The sequence below is a fragment of the Bombus fervidus genome, chromosome 11 (genome assembly GCF_041682495.2).
Source record: "Bombus fervidus isolate BK054 chromosome 11, iyBomFerv1, whole genome shotgun sequence".
Classification (NCBI taxonomy): domain Eukaryota; kingdom Metazoa; phylum Arthropoda; class Insecta; order Hymenoptera; family Apidae; genus Bombus; species Bombus fervidus.
The window spans coordinates 4,612,570-4,627,688 of NC_091527.1; the positions used below are offsets into that span (position 1 = coordinate 4,612,570).

Below are 15,119 nucleotides of genomic sequence, written 5' to 3' on the forward strand. Positions count from 1 at the left end.
TTCCAAAGTTCTCTCGTCTTAATCTACTCGAGAATCTCTCTGAATGGCAGGCTTTGTAAAGGAAACGTCGCAGCTGCGTCCCTTTCGCCTCGTATTTTGCACGCATTCCGATGAAATAAAACGAGAACAGCAAGGGTGCCGACTTCAACCGAGAAGAAATATTTCGAAACGGGATGTTAAATGAGCGAACTGTCCAACTGTCACTCTACCTAGTACCCAGTTTCTTTAGCACTTAACGAAAATATGAGCCAAAATGAATCTATATATTTTCGGTGTTCATGTTACAAATATACGCGTAACGCTTGTACGTTAGATATTCTTTGTTAAAAAGACTCTATTCTAAAATTATATTTTCACTCTTATTCGTCGCTTTAATTTCGATGAAAAAAGTAGAATTATATAATCCAATGTATAAATTTATTTTTGAATGAATTGATTTTATTTACATAGATATACATATCTAAAAATCACTTAATCTATCAATATTTATTGGACCAGGTATACAGAATAAGGAATAATTGTATTTTGTTTAAAGCACTCTCTGATCCATTCGCTTTTAATAATTGTTAACGATGCCTGGGATTTATTGTCAATTAAATTTTGCAGTTCAATACCGGTGGAATTATTATTGATAAAAATATTTGTCACAGAATCGTCAATAGTTTCTCTAATAGTACCACCCATAAAATGAAATTCAAATTTTAATAAATCTGATGAGTCATAAAAATATCCCACAATACCACGAAATAGAGAATAAGGTGATATTTCACTATTAAATAATTCTTGATCTACTTTTTTCATTTCTGTATAATCAAGTTTAACATTTTGCTCCTGAAATAATTTTATATAAAATTTAAATTACCTATAGAAAATTGATTTAGTAAAATAAGTAAATGAACGTGATACCGTATCTTCGACTTTTTTGAACGAACGTAATAAACTCTCTTCGTCAGCATCTATAGTATAGTGATCATAATAATCATCGTAATATTGTGCTAATCGTCGTTTCGTTGATTCACGACTACATATCAAATCCCATGGTAAAAAGTCTTGTAATGACGACCAATTTTCTTTTTTGGTAACCCGTCTAAACCAATCCAATGTTACCACATCATACTTTTTACTTTGTATGATGCAACTTGCTCTTACCTAAAGAATTTTATTCGATATGTCGACCATTCGAACAGTATTAATTGTTAAATTAAGATCTAAAGCTAATAGTAAATAGCACATTTACCGTTTTAACGTTACCAACAATAATACAGTAATTTTCTTTTAAAGGGTTTTGTACAACATTTGCTCTGTGTTGCACAAGAATTTCTTCAATCCGTTCTTTAGGTAACTCATCGACGCCATTTATCACGCAAATTTCTTTATCGTCAAAAAGTCGGGTAAGATGAACCGGTGGATTGTCATCAATGTTTGGTTTCATTGAGTTCTCTTCATATTTTATTGAACGTTGTTTCTTTGTCTTACGTACTTTACTTTCACGTGCTTCTTCTATATCTTCATAAGATACTTCTCGTTTTGTTAATTTCTGAATTGGTTGCGTATCCTTAAAAATAACAAAAATATTTGTTATTTATATTGTAATGATATAACATGTAATAAATCATTCAATTATGTACCTTAATTAATAATTTCAAATTATCAGTTGTGCAAACGTCATACCACGGTTTATCAGTTCTAACACTTATAACTCTAGGAAATCGTAAACTGTATCCGGTTGGATAATTATTACTACATATCATTTCCGATGCTTTTATGGTCAAAATGATGGAATTTTCAGGACGAATCCATAAATTTGGCTCAACCTAACATATTAAAATGATACTAAATTATAACGAATATTTACTTCCGTCAACTCACCTTGGGAGGCACGACATTTTCAGGTCGTTCTGTTTGCCACTTATCTTTAAACATTCTTCCGAGTTCTTCCAATGTATTCATAGAAAAACCACTGTTGACTGATACTACAGATAAAAATTTTGTTGGATTTTCACCAGGAGGTTTTGTAGAAGAAGCTACACCCATTAAAAAGCTATTTACTAAACCCATACATTTTCTATCGTAATAACCACCGAGAATAATTAAATCTATATCGTGTACCAAACCTTCAGAATACTAAAAGATTATTATTTATAGTAACAAAAAAAAAATTATAACAATGTAAGCAAATATTATACAGAATATTACCTCAGCTTTTATTTTATAACAATCAGTACCATTTCGTACATTTGGTTTATATTTACTATCACATCTTTTTACTACAATTCCTTCTTCTTTATTCCTAATACTTTCATTGAATATTTCACATAATTCCTCGCTTAAAAGCAGAAATTGTATAAATTTACATGTAAAAATTTCTTTTTTCTTAAGCTGTCAATCATAACCAATTACCTTCTAGAAACTTTAGTAGATTTACATAATAAAAGACAACCTTCTTCCTCTTTAAATACATCTTTTAAAATTTCAAGTCTTTTTTCATAAGGTTCATTATTAAGTAAAATATCATTATGCATAATAATATCAAATGCAACAAAACATTGTTGATAAGGACTATCTTTTGAGAGCTTCTTAACATCATAGTTCATTCCCTTTGACCCTAACAATTTCCTTTCTTTATGCCAACCCATTAATTCACCATCTAAAATGACTGATTTTATTTGAGGATTTAATAATCGACCAAATACACCACTCATAAAGCCTAAAATGTATAATTTTGGTACCATCATAGAGATCATGTCATCTTTACAAAAATATGTATTTAGTTTAATTTATATATAACATGTCCTAATCAAATTGCAACACACATATACCTGCAGAACTAGTTTCCCCAAAACCAGGCTTATTTGTAATATCATATCCTTGTCTTGTAAAATACTTATATTTGCCATCTTTCATATGTATTTGAGATCGTTCGCCATCATATTTACATTGCACAAAGTATTGTTTTCTTCCATTAAAAAGTTTCTCTACATTTTCAATTTGACATTCTTCTAATAACATAGGCTTAAAATGAGAAAAAACTTGAATATCATGATGATATCTCAATTGAGGATCATATAATGTGTCACAAATTTGTCGCAAATTAGATGATACATTAAACAATGAATTTGCATCTGAATGAAAAACTAAAAAAACATCACTGTTAAATGATATTGTTCTAAATATATTTTTTTTATATATTTTTAAAGTAATATACAAAAAATAAACCTTGCAATATCTTTTCCTTTCCAATATCAAGCTTCAAACTTTTTAGAATAATTCGTGTTACCCATTTGAACTCTAATGCATTTGATTTCCTTAATAAATCTTTGAACGTATCATTTCTTTTTAACGATAGATTATCGAGAATAAAATTGATTTGTTCTATTGTGATATGAGAACTTTCACGTTCAAAACGACTTCGTAAAACCCGATAAGCTTTATCCGCAAAATTGCACCGTATAATATTCTTTGCAGTTGGAGTTCTAAAACATTTTAGTTCCTTTTAAGATTTATGATTATAGCACACTATTAATACTAGGAAAAAATAAATATTAATAATCTTACTTGTACTGTTTAAGTTTAATTGCATCCTTACTGTTTTTCCCTAAACAAAGTATACGAATATAAAGATCGGCAAGAGACTTTTCTTTTAAATTATATGCCTTGCGTTCTCGTTCAAGATCTGGTAAGATTAATCTTAATATAGGAAAGAGTGAAACATCCTGTAAAAGAATTTTATTGAAATATTATGATTTTAATACACATAATCATTAACAACTTTTTTTAATTACTAATTTAAAAATTCAAAATTTTACCATATCTGGATATTCAGTTTTTAATTCACGACCCATATTACGACATTTCTCAAAGAACTTCTCCAAAATATCAGCTTTCCTAGATATTTGTGATTTCTTAGTTTTAGAGATTTTCTCGAATATACCGCACAATTCCACAAATTCAATTTTACTAGCTAATGTTCCATTCATTTTGTTCCTGTATAAAAAAGAATAGAACTCATTAATTATTTGAAAGATAGAATCAATGTAATTTAAGAGATGAGATAGTTTATTTATAAAAATCGTTTAATTTCTATAAAAAATATTTGCATCTTTATTTACAACATAACATAAGTTTATAAATCATATACAGTAATAATCATATATCGTAAATAACTTTCTTAAATTAAATCGTAATATAATTTTCAAGATACATTCTCGCTAATAAATAGTTTTCAGACTGTAGATAAATAAGATGTAGATTAAAGGCAGCTTCTTTTCTTAAATCTAAAAGATATGAATTCTTTTTAACTAAATCTCCAGGGTCCTTATCAAGTACTAATTTATAAAATTGTACAGCTGCTGGTAATAAACCAATTTGATGAAATGCACGACCCATATTGTAGTATGTTTCTTGTTCACCATCTTCATTACGAAGTTGAGAATATTTCTTCAAGAAAGCAATAGCTGGAATAGAAAATAACAAATATTTAAATGTTTTTTTTTATGAATATATTTCCTAAAACAAGATATTAAATAAATTACAATCTATAATTTATTTTTCAGCTGTAATTACCTTGACTTACAAGTTGATTCTTTTTAGCAGAAAATTTCTGGCATGCCATTTGTAATAAAGTTACACCAATAAGTAATGCCAATAAGGCACTGGGTACTACTTTGAAAAGAGAAATATAATCATTAAGAGCATATTTATATGTTCCCGAGATAAGACAGTTATTTGCATGCATTATATGCAGGTATGAAAACACATCTTCCCTTCCAAGGAGCCGCATGATAAATCTATTGTGTCTACAATCTTCTGCTTTTTGCACAATAATATTTAATAAATTCCAAGAATTTGGTTCCTGACAAACGCGTATTAATTGTCGTACAATATTATATCCATGATAAGAATCATTGTTATAAATACAAGAAAGTAAGCATAAAAACATGATATGAGAATTCCTTTTCTCAAATCTTTTAGATGTTAAAGCACTAGAACAGATTCTTTGTAGTAATCCATACTTTTTTAATGTACAAGCCAGTTTACACATTTGCAAAAGTAAGAGAAATTCTTTCTTTTCGCTTAATTCCGTATTATTTAGAAATGATGGTGCATTTTCTTCTTCAAGTTTTTCACCACGGGATAGTCGATGAAGTTGCAATGTTTCCAAACGTTGTCGTACTGCATATGCTCTAGTTAATGCATTTAATTCAACTTTGTTTCTTATGTTTGCACAGTGTCTAGAGAAAAGTAACATACCAGATTGAAAATATTCATCATACTTTTTTACTTTGAAAAGGAGTAATGTCCTTTGATATATTACTTGTGGATCTAAAGTATCTGACTCTGGATCTTGATTGAGAACTTCTATTGCTTTGTTGTATTGACCTTTTAATTTATACAGCTTAGCTAATGCTGTTCTTGCACCTAAATGTTGAGATGATAATTGTCTAACAACTTCATATGATTTTATTGCTTTTTTTAAGTCTTTGCAACCAACCCAACATTCCGCATGTCGTAACCATACTGCAGCCAAACTATAATTATTACTATTGACTAATGGTTCTAATAGCATTAAAGCGTTTTTAAATTCTTTTTTCCCCATTAAAGCTTCAGCTATATCTAAAAAGAGATCGCCAGAAATTTCTGGATTTTCATTTAAATAAAAGTTGGGTAAAAAATTCTCAGCTAATTTAATCTGATTCAATTCAATAAGTGTTACAAGAAATTTTGCCTTCAAGTCAACAACAACATTATCTGGCACTCCACAAGATTCTATTTCACATATATTGCTATCTTCTAATTCTTCTTTTTTCTCATTTCCAAATCTTTTTATTATTATATCAGAGTCTTGAGTACCATCAATGGTTTTATATTTTACCCAAATGCTGGTGTATGTGGTTAAAATATTTAAACTTCTTTTAAACTTTTTTAATGCTATTAGTATTTCAGTCATGATATTAACTTCTTCTAGAGTAATGAAACTAGGACATTTTGAAAAAATATTTTCCATTGCTTCTAATGCTTGTTCATTATTGTTCTCTTCCATGTATCGTTTAGCTAACATTTTAGCATACTTAATTATGTTTTGACCATCTTCAGGTTCTAATTGATGAACTAACTTCAAAAATCCTTTTAAATAAGCTCTTTTATCTCCATTACGATCTAAAAGTTGAGCTCTTGTTTCATATAAAGTTACATCTTTTGGGTTTGCCTGAATTGCTTTATTATAACATGTTATAGCTTGTTTTATGTCTCCACCATCAAGAGACATATTAGCCAATCTCACCCACTGATCTGCATCTTTTGGACTAAGATGCGCTGCTATCAAAGCAAACTGTAATGACTTTTCTGGTTGATCTGTTTCATATATCATTGCTAATGTATGAAATGGTTCTGGAGCACTTGGTACTTGTCTATAGAAACATTGAAGAATTTATATTGCTTTATTTATTATTATTTAGGAACGACATATCATTATTTGAAAAAATACACCTGCCTGATTATTTCCATACATATCTGAGCAGCTAATTCTGTATCTCCTCTAGCATATCTTAAATTTGCTTCACCCATAAGACCTTGCAGAACAGGTGGAAGTGTCCTTTTTTTCCGTTTATGACGTATTTGTCCTCCACTTTGTGGCTTTGATGCTTTAGATTGAATTGTTTTATTTGATTCTACTTCTTCATTTTCAAAATCATTTCTAAAAACAAGAGTTTGTTTACTAGGAATTTTATAACAATACACAGATCTATATTAGGCCACTACCTAGAAAAATCAAATTCTGCAGTTTCTAAATCTACATCTTGATCCATTCTAGAAGAATATTCAGAGAATGTCAACTCTCCATTTAAAAACTGCTTTGTTAATTGATCCTCTTCATCTGCAGTTATTAATAAATCATGATCTTCTTCTTCTGTGGTAATATCCATAGCAGAAGTACTTTGTCTCGAATAAACATCTGATATAACATTTTGTGGCACATCTTCTATTTCTAAAGCTTTTGCTTCAATAAATTCTGTCATATCAACATTCATGTTATTTAAGGCATTTTCATCTAATTCTTCTATAATCACAGGAGCTATTGCACTTTTTTCATCGAACGCCATATTTTTATCCTTGAGCTTCTGATCTGTATTATATGCACTAAATGTTCTATATATATGCACTAAATTATCAAATTATCCACTTTTCAGTCACACAACAGAACACTAAAATAAATATAAGACTAAACTTATGTATCTTTAAGTTTAAAGATTTACACATTAAATAGACATAATACAATTATCACACATAATATGTGATATGTGATATGAATAGTAAAAAATATACTATTTCTCGATAAATTATTATTGCTGTAAAATAAAAATATATTAAAAATGTTTCTTGCAAGCTACTGATTTTATATACATATTAAGAGATATTTACATTATAAATATACAAATATTAACATTTACAATGCATGTTGATCGCATGAAACATAAATGTCATACAATACAGATATTACATCTACATCATACGTTAAAATACTTTTTATATAATATTATTAATAATTTATACATATTAACATTCGTGTACTTATATTGTAAATTAAATATTTATGAGAAATAAATGTATATAAAAGGTTAAGTTACCACATAAATTGTTTACCTTTTATTAAAGTTCTAGTAGAGTGATTAATATTAGATTCCTGGCACAGATATAACTTTATAAATATACATTTGTCTTAAACATACAATTATTATATTTTTATTTCTGCGTCTACAAGATAACAACTTATACTTTTGATATTGACATCATCACTTTGCGATGTGAAGTTCTGTAAACAATACGATAGTAAACTGCATTATGATTTGTTTGTCCGTTGTTTATTGGCACAATTTATATGTAATAGAATATACGAGTTGTAATGTAGAGAAGTAAGGGACATAAAAATATTAAACGAAAATGTATGTTGTGAATACTTTGATATTTCATTTGAAGTGGATTTTTATTTTAAGAATGTTGAGGTTATGACATCAAAACAAGGTTTTTAACAATAAAAAAACATCTGTATATGTCATTTTTAGATATCTTAAACATTAAATAAGAAATTATTATATTATCTTATTATTGCTCGAAACGTTGAAAAAAAGCATGGGCAGAGAAAATACAATTTAATAAATTATGTCTCTCTACTACATGTAAGTTTTACAAAGTACAATATGCATGAATTGCAATCTCAATCACATTTATATAAACAGAATTAATTACAAGTTATTTTAATCTTTTTTATTTTAACGTTCAAATATAAATAAAAATGTAGTAGTTTATTATTAAAATTTAAAAAGAAAGTTTTTTTTGTTGTGTTCTACAATGTCATTTTAAAATAATTTATTCTAAATTATATTATATCATAAGTAGATGATTCTATATTTTGTATATTTATTTCCTTATTTAACAATTGTATGTGATATGTGATATTAATTTTCTTATGTATTTTTCAGCTGATATTAATAGTATGAAGCCACATACATGTTGGCTATATGTCTCTTTATTATTACTACTTAATATTGTGATTCGATCATCTCGTAATCAAGTAAACTGTTTATTAGAAAAAAACAATTCTGTAAACTCTGAACTTAATAATGTACCTAAATTACCATGCCATGGCAATAGCCCTAAACAAGTAAAAGTCCATTTTACTAGCAGAATTGTTGAAAATGAATACATTGTTGCATTTAAAGGCTATTATAAACCACATACACGTGAAAATTACATAAAAGCTGCATTGAATTCATCTGGTATTCATAAGTGGAAAATTTTATTTCGTGACAACTTGGCTAGCAATTATCCAAGTGATTTTGATGTTGTTCTCTTAGAAGAAACAGATAAACATAATGGTCTTAGTGCTTTAACTGATCATCCTCTCATTAGAAGAGTAACTCCTCAAAGACTTGTACAAAGAAGTTTAAAGTTTGTCAATGCATCAGAGGATGCAGATTTTCTAGAATACAAAAATTTCAAAAGAAAAATTAACAATTATGTGAGTTTTTATATTGGACATTTTAATTTTAATTTGTATAATCAAGATAATAATCAATAATAATTTTATTTTTCATGACTTATATTGAATTTTAGAACAATCAGTTTTGGCAATCAACCAATCGTCACACATCACGTAGATTATTAAGAGCTATACCAAGACAAATTACAAGTATACTTCAAGCTGATGCTTTATGGGGTATGGGTGTTACTGGAAATGGAGTCAAGGTGGGTAATTTTGTTTGGGATATAGGTCTTAAGAAATTAAATAAATTGAAATAATATTATTATATACATAATAATTATTATTAGGTAGCAATATTTGATACTGGACTAGCAGCTAGTCACCCACATTTTAAAAAAATTAAAGAACGTTCAAATTGGACAAATGAAAAAACACTAGAAGATGGTTTAGGTCACGGGACATTTGTAGCTGGAGTTATTGCATCATCTTGTATAGATTGTCTTGGTTTTGCACCTGATGCTGAACTTCACATATTTCGTGTTTTTACTAATACTCAGGTATGTTTATCAGTATATTCAGTATATTTAATTTTCACTTAACTTCAAACATCAGAACATCCTTGCTTTTCACAGGTATCATACACATCGTGGTTTTTAGATGCATTCAATTATGCTATTCTTACAAAAGTTACTGTACTGAATCTTAGTATTGGAGGACCAGATTTTATGGACCATCCATTCGTTGATAAAGTATGGGAATTAACAGCAAATGGTGTAATTATGGTTTCTGCTATTGGTAATGATGGACCTTTATATGGGTAAGGAATTTTCTCTATATTTATTTCTCTTAATTTTATAATACACCAATAAATAGAATCTCATTTAATATAGTACCCTAAATAATCCTGCGGATCAGATGGATGTCATTGGAGTAGGTGGAATCAACTGGGAGGATCAAATAGCAAGATTTTCGTCACGTGGTATGACTACGTGGGAGTTACCATCAGGATATGGGAGAGTAAAACCTGATTTAGTTACATATGGATCAGGAGTACGAGGTTCTGCATTACAAGCAGGTTGTAGAACCTTATCTGGAACTTCTGTTGCTAGTCCTGTTGTTGCTGGAGCTGTAGCACTTTTAGCCAGTGGGTTTGTACAAGCAGATGGATCTGTTAAACAAAGAGTAATTATATATCAAATCTTTATCTTCTTGTAGATTTATCTCTTCTATAAATAAATATAGATAAATGTTTAATGACAAAATTACTATTTTAATTATTTTAGATTACTCCAGCAAGTATGAAACAAGCATTACTTACTTCTGCACGTCGTTTATCGGGAGTTGGAATGTTTGAACAAGGTGCTGGAAAGCTAGATCTTTTACGAGCATTTCATTTTTTACGTTCATATACACCTATCGCTACACTAAGCCCAAGGTAATTACTTTCTTATATTATACAGTTCATTATTTTAATATTAATTATGATCTATAAAATGGTGTATAATATGATACATAAACTATGATGCACATTATTAGTTATATAGACTTAACTGAATGTCAGTATATGTGGCCATACTGTACACAAGCTGTATATCATACTGGTATGCCTACAATTGTAAATATAACTATAATAAATGGCTTGGGAGTATCTGGTCATGTAACAGAGCTTGTATGGCATCCGTATACCGGCAATGGTAACGGTGAGCGAATCGATGTATCAGTAACTTATAGTGATGTTCTTTGGCCATGGTCTGGATGGTTAGCAGTTGCTATAACAGTTCCATCATCAGCTCGTGGTTGGCAAGGCATAGCACAAGGTTGAAATTATTTCTATTTCTAATATATTAAATAATACTCTATAATATTATTATGTTAGAATTTAATTCTATAAATAGGTCATATATCGGTTACAATTGAGTCACCGCCGAGTGATGGAGAAGAAAAAGTAAGACAATCTAAAATAGAATTACCCTTAAAAGCAAAAGTTATTCCTACACCTCCCCATCAGTAAGTATCAGAAAGAAGTTTTAGTTATAGTATAGAATTTTACTATACAACTAAAATTGAATAACATTTCCTTAATAGTAAACGTATCCTATGGGATCAATTTCACAATCTGCGTTATCCTCCCGGATACTTCCCGCGAGATGATTTGCGTGTGAAAAATGACCCACTTGATTGGAACGGTGACCATATTCATACTAACTTTAAAGATATGTATCAGCATTTACGTAATGCTGGTTATTATTTAGAGGTACTTGGTGCTCCATTCACTTGTTTTAATGCCAAAAATTATGGTACCTTACTCATTGTCGATAGTGAAGAAGAGTTTTTTCCTGAAGAGGTAATATTATATAATGTTCAATAATATTTTTTGGTAATGTTTAATTAATTTAAAATTTACAAAAAACTATGTTTCAGGTAGCTAAATTAAGGAAAGATGTAGAAGAAGAAGGTCTTTCTGTAGTCATATTTGCAGATTGGTATAATGTCACTGTTATGAGGAAAGTGAAATTTTATGATGAAAATACTCGGCAATGGTGGATACCAGATACAGGAGGTGCAAATGTGCCGGCCTTGAATGATTTACTATATCCTAACTGGGGAATTGCATTTGGTGACCAAGTACGCAATGGTCAATTTACTCTTGGTCAACATCCTCCTGTTACTTTTGCCTCTGGTACTACAATCACTCGGTATGTAATATAATAAATATCATAGCTAACTATTTAAATTATTATATATATATTGACTTTAATAATGAGATAAAATATATTTTTTACGTTTATCAAGATTTCCAAAGGATGGAGTTATTCTTTATGCAGAATTACATGACCAAGGGCAGGAACTTTTGCTTGAATCAGAATCAAGATCTACAATCCCAGTGCCAATTCTCGGACTTTTTCAAACCAACGGTTATGTAAATATGAAAGAACTGTATAATGACAATTACAGTAACAACGAGATAGTGGAGAAAGAAAATGTGGAAAAAAATAATATGAGAGATCAAGCAAAAATTGTATCAGGTAGAATTGTAGTATATGGGGATTCAAATTGTATCGATGACAGCCATTTACAAAAACGTACGTTTCTTTCATGAAATCTTTAACTTAGTAATTATATTATTTTTTATTGTTTAATTAAAACTAAATGTTATTTTTTAGCTTGTTTTTGGATGCTTGATGCTATACTGGAATATACAACAACAGGACATATCGCAACTGTTTTTACAGACGAAAGTCAAACTAAGGCAAAAGTTCTTGAGAAGTCTAGTATTTTAGACAGTAATGAATTACCTCAACGTATGGAAGGAAGTTATTTGAAACGTCATAGTAAAGTATTACTGCCTGAAAATACTAATGCTGGTCATATTAGACCACTTCCATCTTGTCCTACTATTACTCCTGCTATTCCAAAACCTTTAAACGAATCTGTTCCTTTGTAAGTTATTATAAATGTTATTAAATTTCATTTGATGAATAAGTACATTACAGTATAACTTTAATTTTATTTCAGAAATCTTTATAAGCCTCAAAAACTATTGTCTGTTGGAGACACAATAGTTGCTATAAATCCAGTTCTACAAGATTCAAGTCCATTATGGCTTAGAAGACGTGTTGGAGGTGCAAATATTCCTACATTACATCACGCAGATCGAAATAATATTGATGAATTAAAACAAAATGATCAAGATAATGGTATAATACTTACAAGTAAGTGGAGTTACATGGGAGGAATAATAATTGTAGCAAGTATTTTTTTTTACTTATTAAATCGATGGAATTGCTTAATAACAAAAAGGCATTCTCGAAGAAAACGAACAGTCGGTAGATTACGCAGAGTTATTCAAACAATTTCTCTACGCAGAGTGCCTCAAATGTGACTGTGTATTTGACATACCTTCAACTAATGCAAGATAATGTTCAATTATCTGTGGTAAACGCTTAAAAATATAACAAACTATATTATGTGCCTTTAAATATATAGTACTCAACATAAATCTAAAAGTTACATAAATTATTTTGATAAATTTTATGTGTTGTTGATTAATTTTGTATAGTGCAAGTTTCTGTTGATATACAGGTATAAAATGCAAGATTACCCTATTATTTCGTTTATCAAGCATATAAGTGAAAAATAAAAATAAGGACACAAACACTTTACATATAAAAATATACATACATTAAAATATATTAGTAAAATGCATGGAATAAAGTAAATATAAATTTGCACGATAAATTATAAAAACATCATTTTAGATTCAATATTGACAATATTTTATATGTTTATATTTTTTCAAATATTTTAATATTTTAATTAATAGAACACTCATTTGCTTTAGGTTAACAAATATATATATATATATATATATATATACAAAAAATGTATTATCAACTTATTATTAACTTGTGGTTATAATAATTATTAGATTTTGTATAATGACATCATCATCCATTTTTGTTACAAACAAATAATAATATAATATTATTAGCTTACAAATGTTGCTACTTTGTAATATAGGCTACAAAAATTCCATAAATAAAACTGTTTTTATATATAAAGCTATTTAATTAATGACACAAACTATTTCAATGTTTACAATGTGTTTGCAATGAATTTTAAGTATAATATTTTTTATATAAATATAATATTAATTACTTTTGGAACATTCACATTGAAATTATATCTTAATTATAAAATGGATTATATGTGACCCAATGTGCCCTATCTTGTTCTGCTGCAGATTTATGAGTCGTAAAAATACTTTTGAATACTTCTGATGCTTTGGGATCTTTAGCAACACTGTAATTATCTTTAACTTTTTTATATGCTGGATCTTCAGCTTCAGTCCTATTACCACTGACCTTCACAGTACCACTTTTCTCCTCTTTCCTCATTTTTTTCTTTGGTACTTCCTCTTGTCTAACATCTTGCGTTTGATTATCTTCATTATGTTTCTGTTTCTTAGATCTTTTCTGAGCTGTTTTTCGTTGGGTCATATTTTCTTCCATTAATTTAAGATCATCACCTTCTGCATTTATAATAACAATATCTGTTTCAGTAAAAGGCTGTTGACATTGATGACATATCTGAAATACATTATAACATAGAAATCTCAATATGTTTCTTTTAATTTTTATACTTATAATAAAACTGCCTACCTTACTTCTGACTTCTTTAAGTGCTCTTTCACTCATTACACAGCCACATGACCATAAAAAGCAGAATTTATACTTTCCGTTCATTTCTAGTCCAATAAGTGGACAAATATATGGACTCTTTCTTTCATCAATATAACAATCTCCTTTTTTTGCCTTATTACCCTCAAATGCTGGATTAGATGTTAAATTTAGGTTTTTTATGTCTTTCAAAGTTTTAATATGTTGTGCTGATTCTGGAAGGGTGTTTCGATCAAGGAGGCCTTCTAATACAGACTCTTTACTATAAAGACGACCTAAAGCACAACCAACAACTGGTGGTTGTAATGGTAATTGTTTAATTGTACAGTGTCTCCACTTAAATGCTAACTCTGCTTCCTTATCTTTCTGCAATTGATTATAAATAATTATATATAATTTTATTTCAGTTAAATACACAGTATGATAAGGAATTAATTTTTGTAAACTAAAATTGATGATGTTTTATATATGTCATTCCCTTAGTAAATGAATGATATATAATAAACCTTATTACATAGATAGTATTACGTAGAAAATTACCTGTTCTGGTTTCTTTTTGACTCTGACGAGTTCATCTCTGCGAGGAATAGTTCCACCATCACAACCCATGATATATCGTAGACTAAATCAAAAATACGGTTACGATCTTTAATCCTAAGCAGATCTGCGTTAAATGCTGTTAAGGACTATACGACAACCAACAGCCTCCTCTTTGCCACAATGTCAAAAGCACAGTGTAAGGTGTAAACAAAGAGAAAATTTCCTCTCTAGTGTAATATAAAGGTATCCCGTGTTTTGATGACGCACCTCTATCCTATTGGTGTATTTGCATTATATTGATATTATTAGCAAAAGGTACTGATATATAACACTGGATACGGTATACAGTTTACAGTATCTCAACCAGAGATGAGTACTAATGAATAGGTGTGAAGTAGGAGACCTCTCGCTGTGCATAT

At 29.0% G+C, this 15,119-nt stretch overlaps 4 protein-coding genes across 4 annotated transcripts; 1 reads left to right on the forward strand and 3 right to left on the reverse strand.

The window, feature by feature from the left end:
- Nucleotides 1–416: 416 nt before the first annotated feature.
- On the reverse strand, nt 417–7,772 carry Dnalig4 (DNA ligase 4). Its single transcript, XM_072013229.1, has 12 exons — nt 7,642–7,772; nt 3,807–3,984; nt 3,556–3,713; nt 3,217–3,473; nt 2,820–3,134; nt 2,401–2,707; nt 2,197–2,326; nt 1,870–2,124; nt 1,629–1,814; nt 1,238–1,555; nt 907–1,149; nt 417–831 (listed from the first exon to the last, which is right to left on the reverse strand). The coding sequence occupies exons 2-12, from the start codon at nt 3,975–3,977 to the stop codon at nt 487–489; spliced, it is 2,685 nt and encodes an 894-aa protein (XP_071869330.1). The 5' UTR covers nt 3,978–3,984; nt 7,642–7,772; the 3' UTR covers nt 417–486.
- On the reverse strand, nt 4,096–7,202 carry LOC139992416 (general transcription factor 3C polypeptide 3). The gene is made up of 4 exons (XM_072013230.1): nt 6,760–7,202; nt 6,491–6,694; nt 4,564–6,407; nt 4,096–4,454 (listed from the first exon to the last, which is right to left on the reverse strand). Exons 1-4 carry the CDS (start codon nt 7,098–7,100, stop codon nt 4,174–4,176), a joined length of 2,670 nt encoding a protein of 889 aa, XP_071869331.1. The 5' UTR covers nt 7,101–7,202; the 3' UTR covers nt 4,096–4,173.
- A 31-nt stretch (nt 7,773–7,803) lies between the features above and the next one.
- On the forward strand, nt 7,804–12,960 carry S1p (membrane-bound transcription factor site-1 protease). Its single transcript, XM_072013223.1, has 15 exons — nt 7,804–7,940; nt 8,061–8,174; nt 8,478–9,016; nt 9,112–9,243; nt 9,328–9,537; nt 9,613–9,797; nt 9,871–10,162; nt 10,264–10,415; nt 10,517–10,797; nt 10,876–10,987; nt 11,066–11,324; nt 11,402–11,676; nt 11,774–12,063; nt 12,145–12,421; nt 12,497–12,960. Exons 3-15 carry the CDS (start codon nt 8,492–8,494, stop codon nt 12,861–12,863), a joined length of 3,357 nt encoding a protein of 1,118 aa, XP_071869324.1. The 5' UTR covers nt 7,804–7,940; nt 8,061–8,174; nt 8,478–8,491; the 3' UTR covers nt 12,864–12,960.
- A 118-nt stretch (nt 12,961–13,078) lies between these two features.
- On the reverse strand, nt 13,079–14,956 carry LOC139992419 (replication termination factor 2). The gene is made up of 3 exons (XM_072013235.1): nt 14,701–14,956; nt 14,143–14,526; nt 13,079–14,070 (listed from the first exon to the last, which is right to left on the reverse strand). The coding sequence occupies exons 1-3, from the start codon at nt 14,767–14,769 to the stop codon at nt 13,669–13,671; spliced, it is 855 nt and encodes a 284-aa protein (XP_071869336.1). The 5' UTR covers nt 14,770–14,956; the 3' UTR covers nt 13,079–13,668.
- Nucleotides 14,957–15,119: the final 163 nt, after the last annotated feature.

What these genes read in the sequence shown, in the direction of transcription:
- Dnalig4 (XM_072013229.1), bottom strand. Translation starts at nt 3,977, where the DNA reads ATGAATGGAACATTAGCTAGTAAAATTGAATTTGTGGAATTGTGCGGT. An exon ending in TGGGGAAACTAGTTCTGCAG is followed by an intron (nt 2,708 to 2,819) that starts GTATATGTGTGT and finishes TATACATTTTAG; the next exon opens with GCTTTATGAGTGGTGTATTT. An exon ending in TTGTTGGTAACGTTAAAACG is followed by an intron (nt 1,150 to 1,237) that starts GTAAATGTGCTA and finishes AAAATTCTTTAG; the next exon opens with GTAAGAGCAAGTTGCATCAT.
- LOC139992416 (XM_072013230.1), bottom strand. Translation starts at nt 7,100, where the DNA reads ATGGCGTTCGATGAAAAAAGTGCAATAGCTCCTGTGATTATAGAAGAA. An exon ending in GCAGAATTTGATTTTTCTAG is followed by an intron (nt 6,695 to 6,759) that starts GTAGTGGCCTAA and finishes TCTTGTTTTTAG; the next exon opens with AAATGATTTTGAAAATGAAG. An exon ending in GAATCAACTTGTAAGTCAAG is followed by an intron (nt 4,455 to 4,563) that starts GTAATTACAGCT and finishes TTTCTATTCCAG; the next exon opens with CTATTGCTTTCTTGAAGAAA.
- S1p (XM_072013223.1), top strand. Translation starts at nt 8,492, where the DNA reads ATGAAGCCACATACATGTTGGCTATATGTCTCTTTATTATTACTACTT. An exon ending in TTACTGGAAATGGAGTCAAG is followed by an intron (nt 9,244 to 9,327) that starts GTGGGTAATTTT and finishes AATTATTATTAG; the next exon opens with GTAGCAATATTTGATACTGG. An exon ending in ATTCCTACACCTCCCCATCA is followed by an intron (nt 10,988 to 11,065) that starts GTAAGTATCAGA and finishes TTTCCTTAATAG; the next exon opens with TAAACGTATCCTATGGGATC.
- LOC139992419 (XM_072013235.1), bottom strand. Translation starts at nt 14,769, where the DNA reads ATGGGTTGTGATGGTGGAACTATTCCTCGCAGAGATGAACTCGTCAGA. An exon ending in TCAAAAAGAAACCAGAACAG is followed by an intron (nt 14,527 to 14,700) that starts GTAATTTTCTAC and finishes AATCAATTGCAG; the next exon opens with AAAGATAAGGAAGCAGAGTT. An exon ending in TTAAAGAAGTCAGAAGTAAG is followed by an intron (nt 14,071 to 14,142) that starts GTAGGCAGTTTT and finishes AATGTATTTCAG; the next exon opens with ATATGTCATCAATGTCAACA.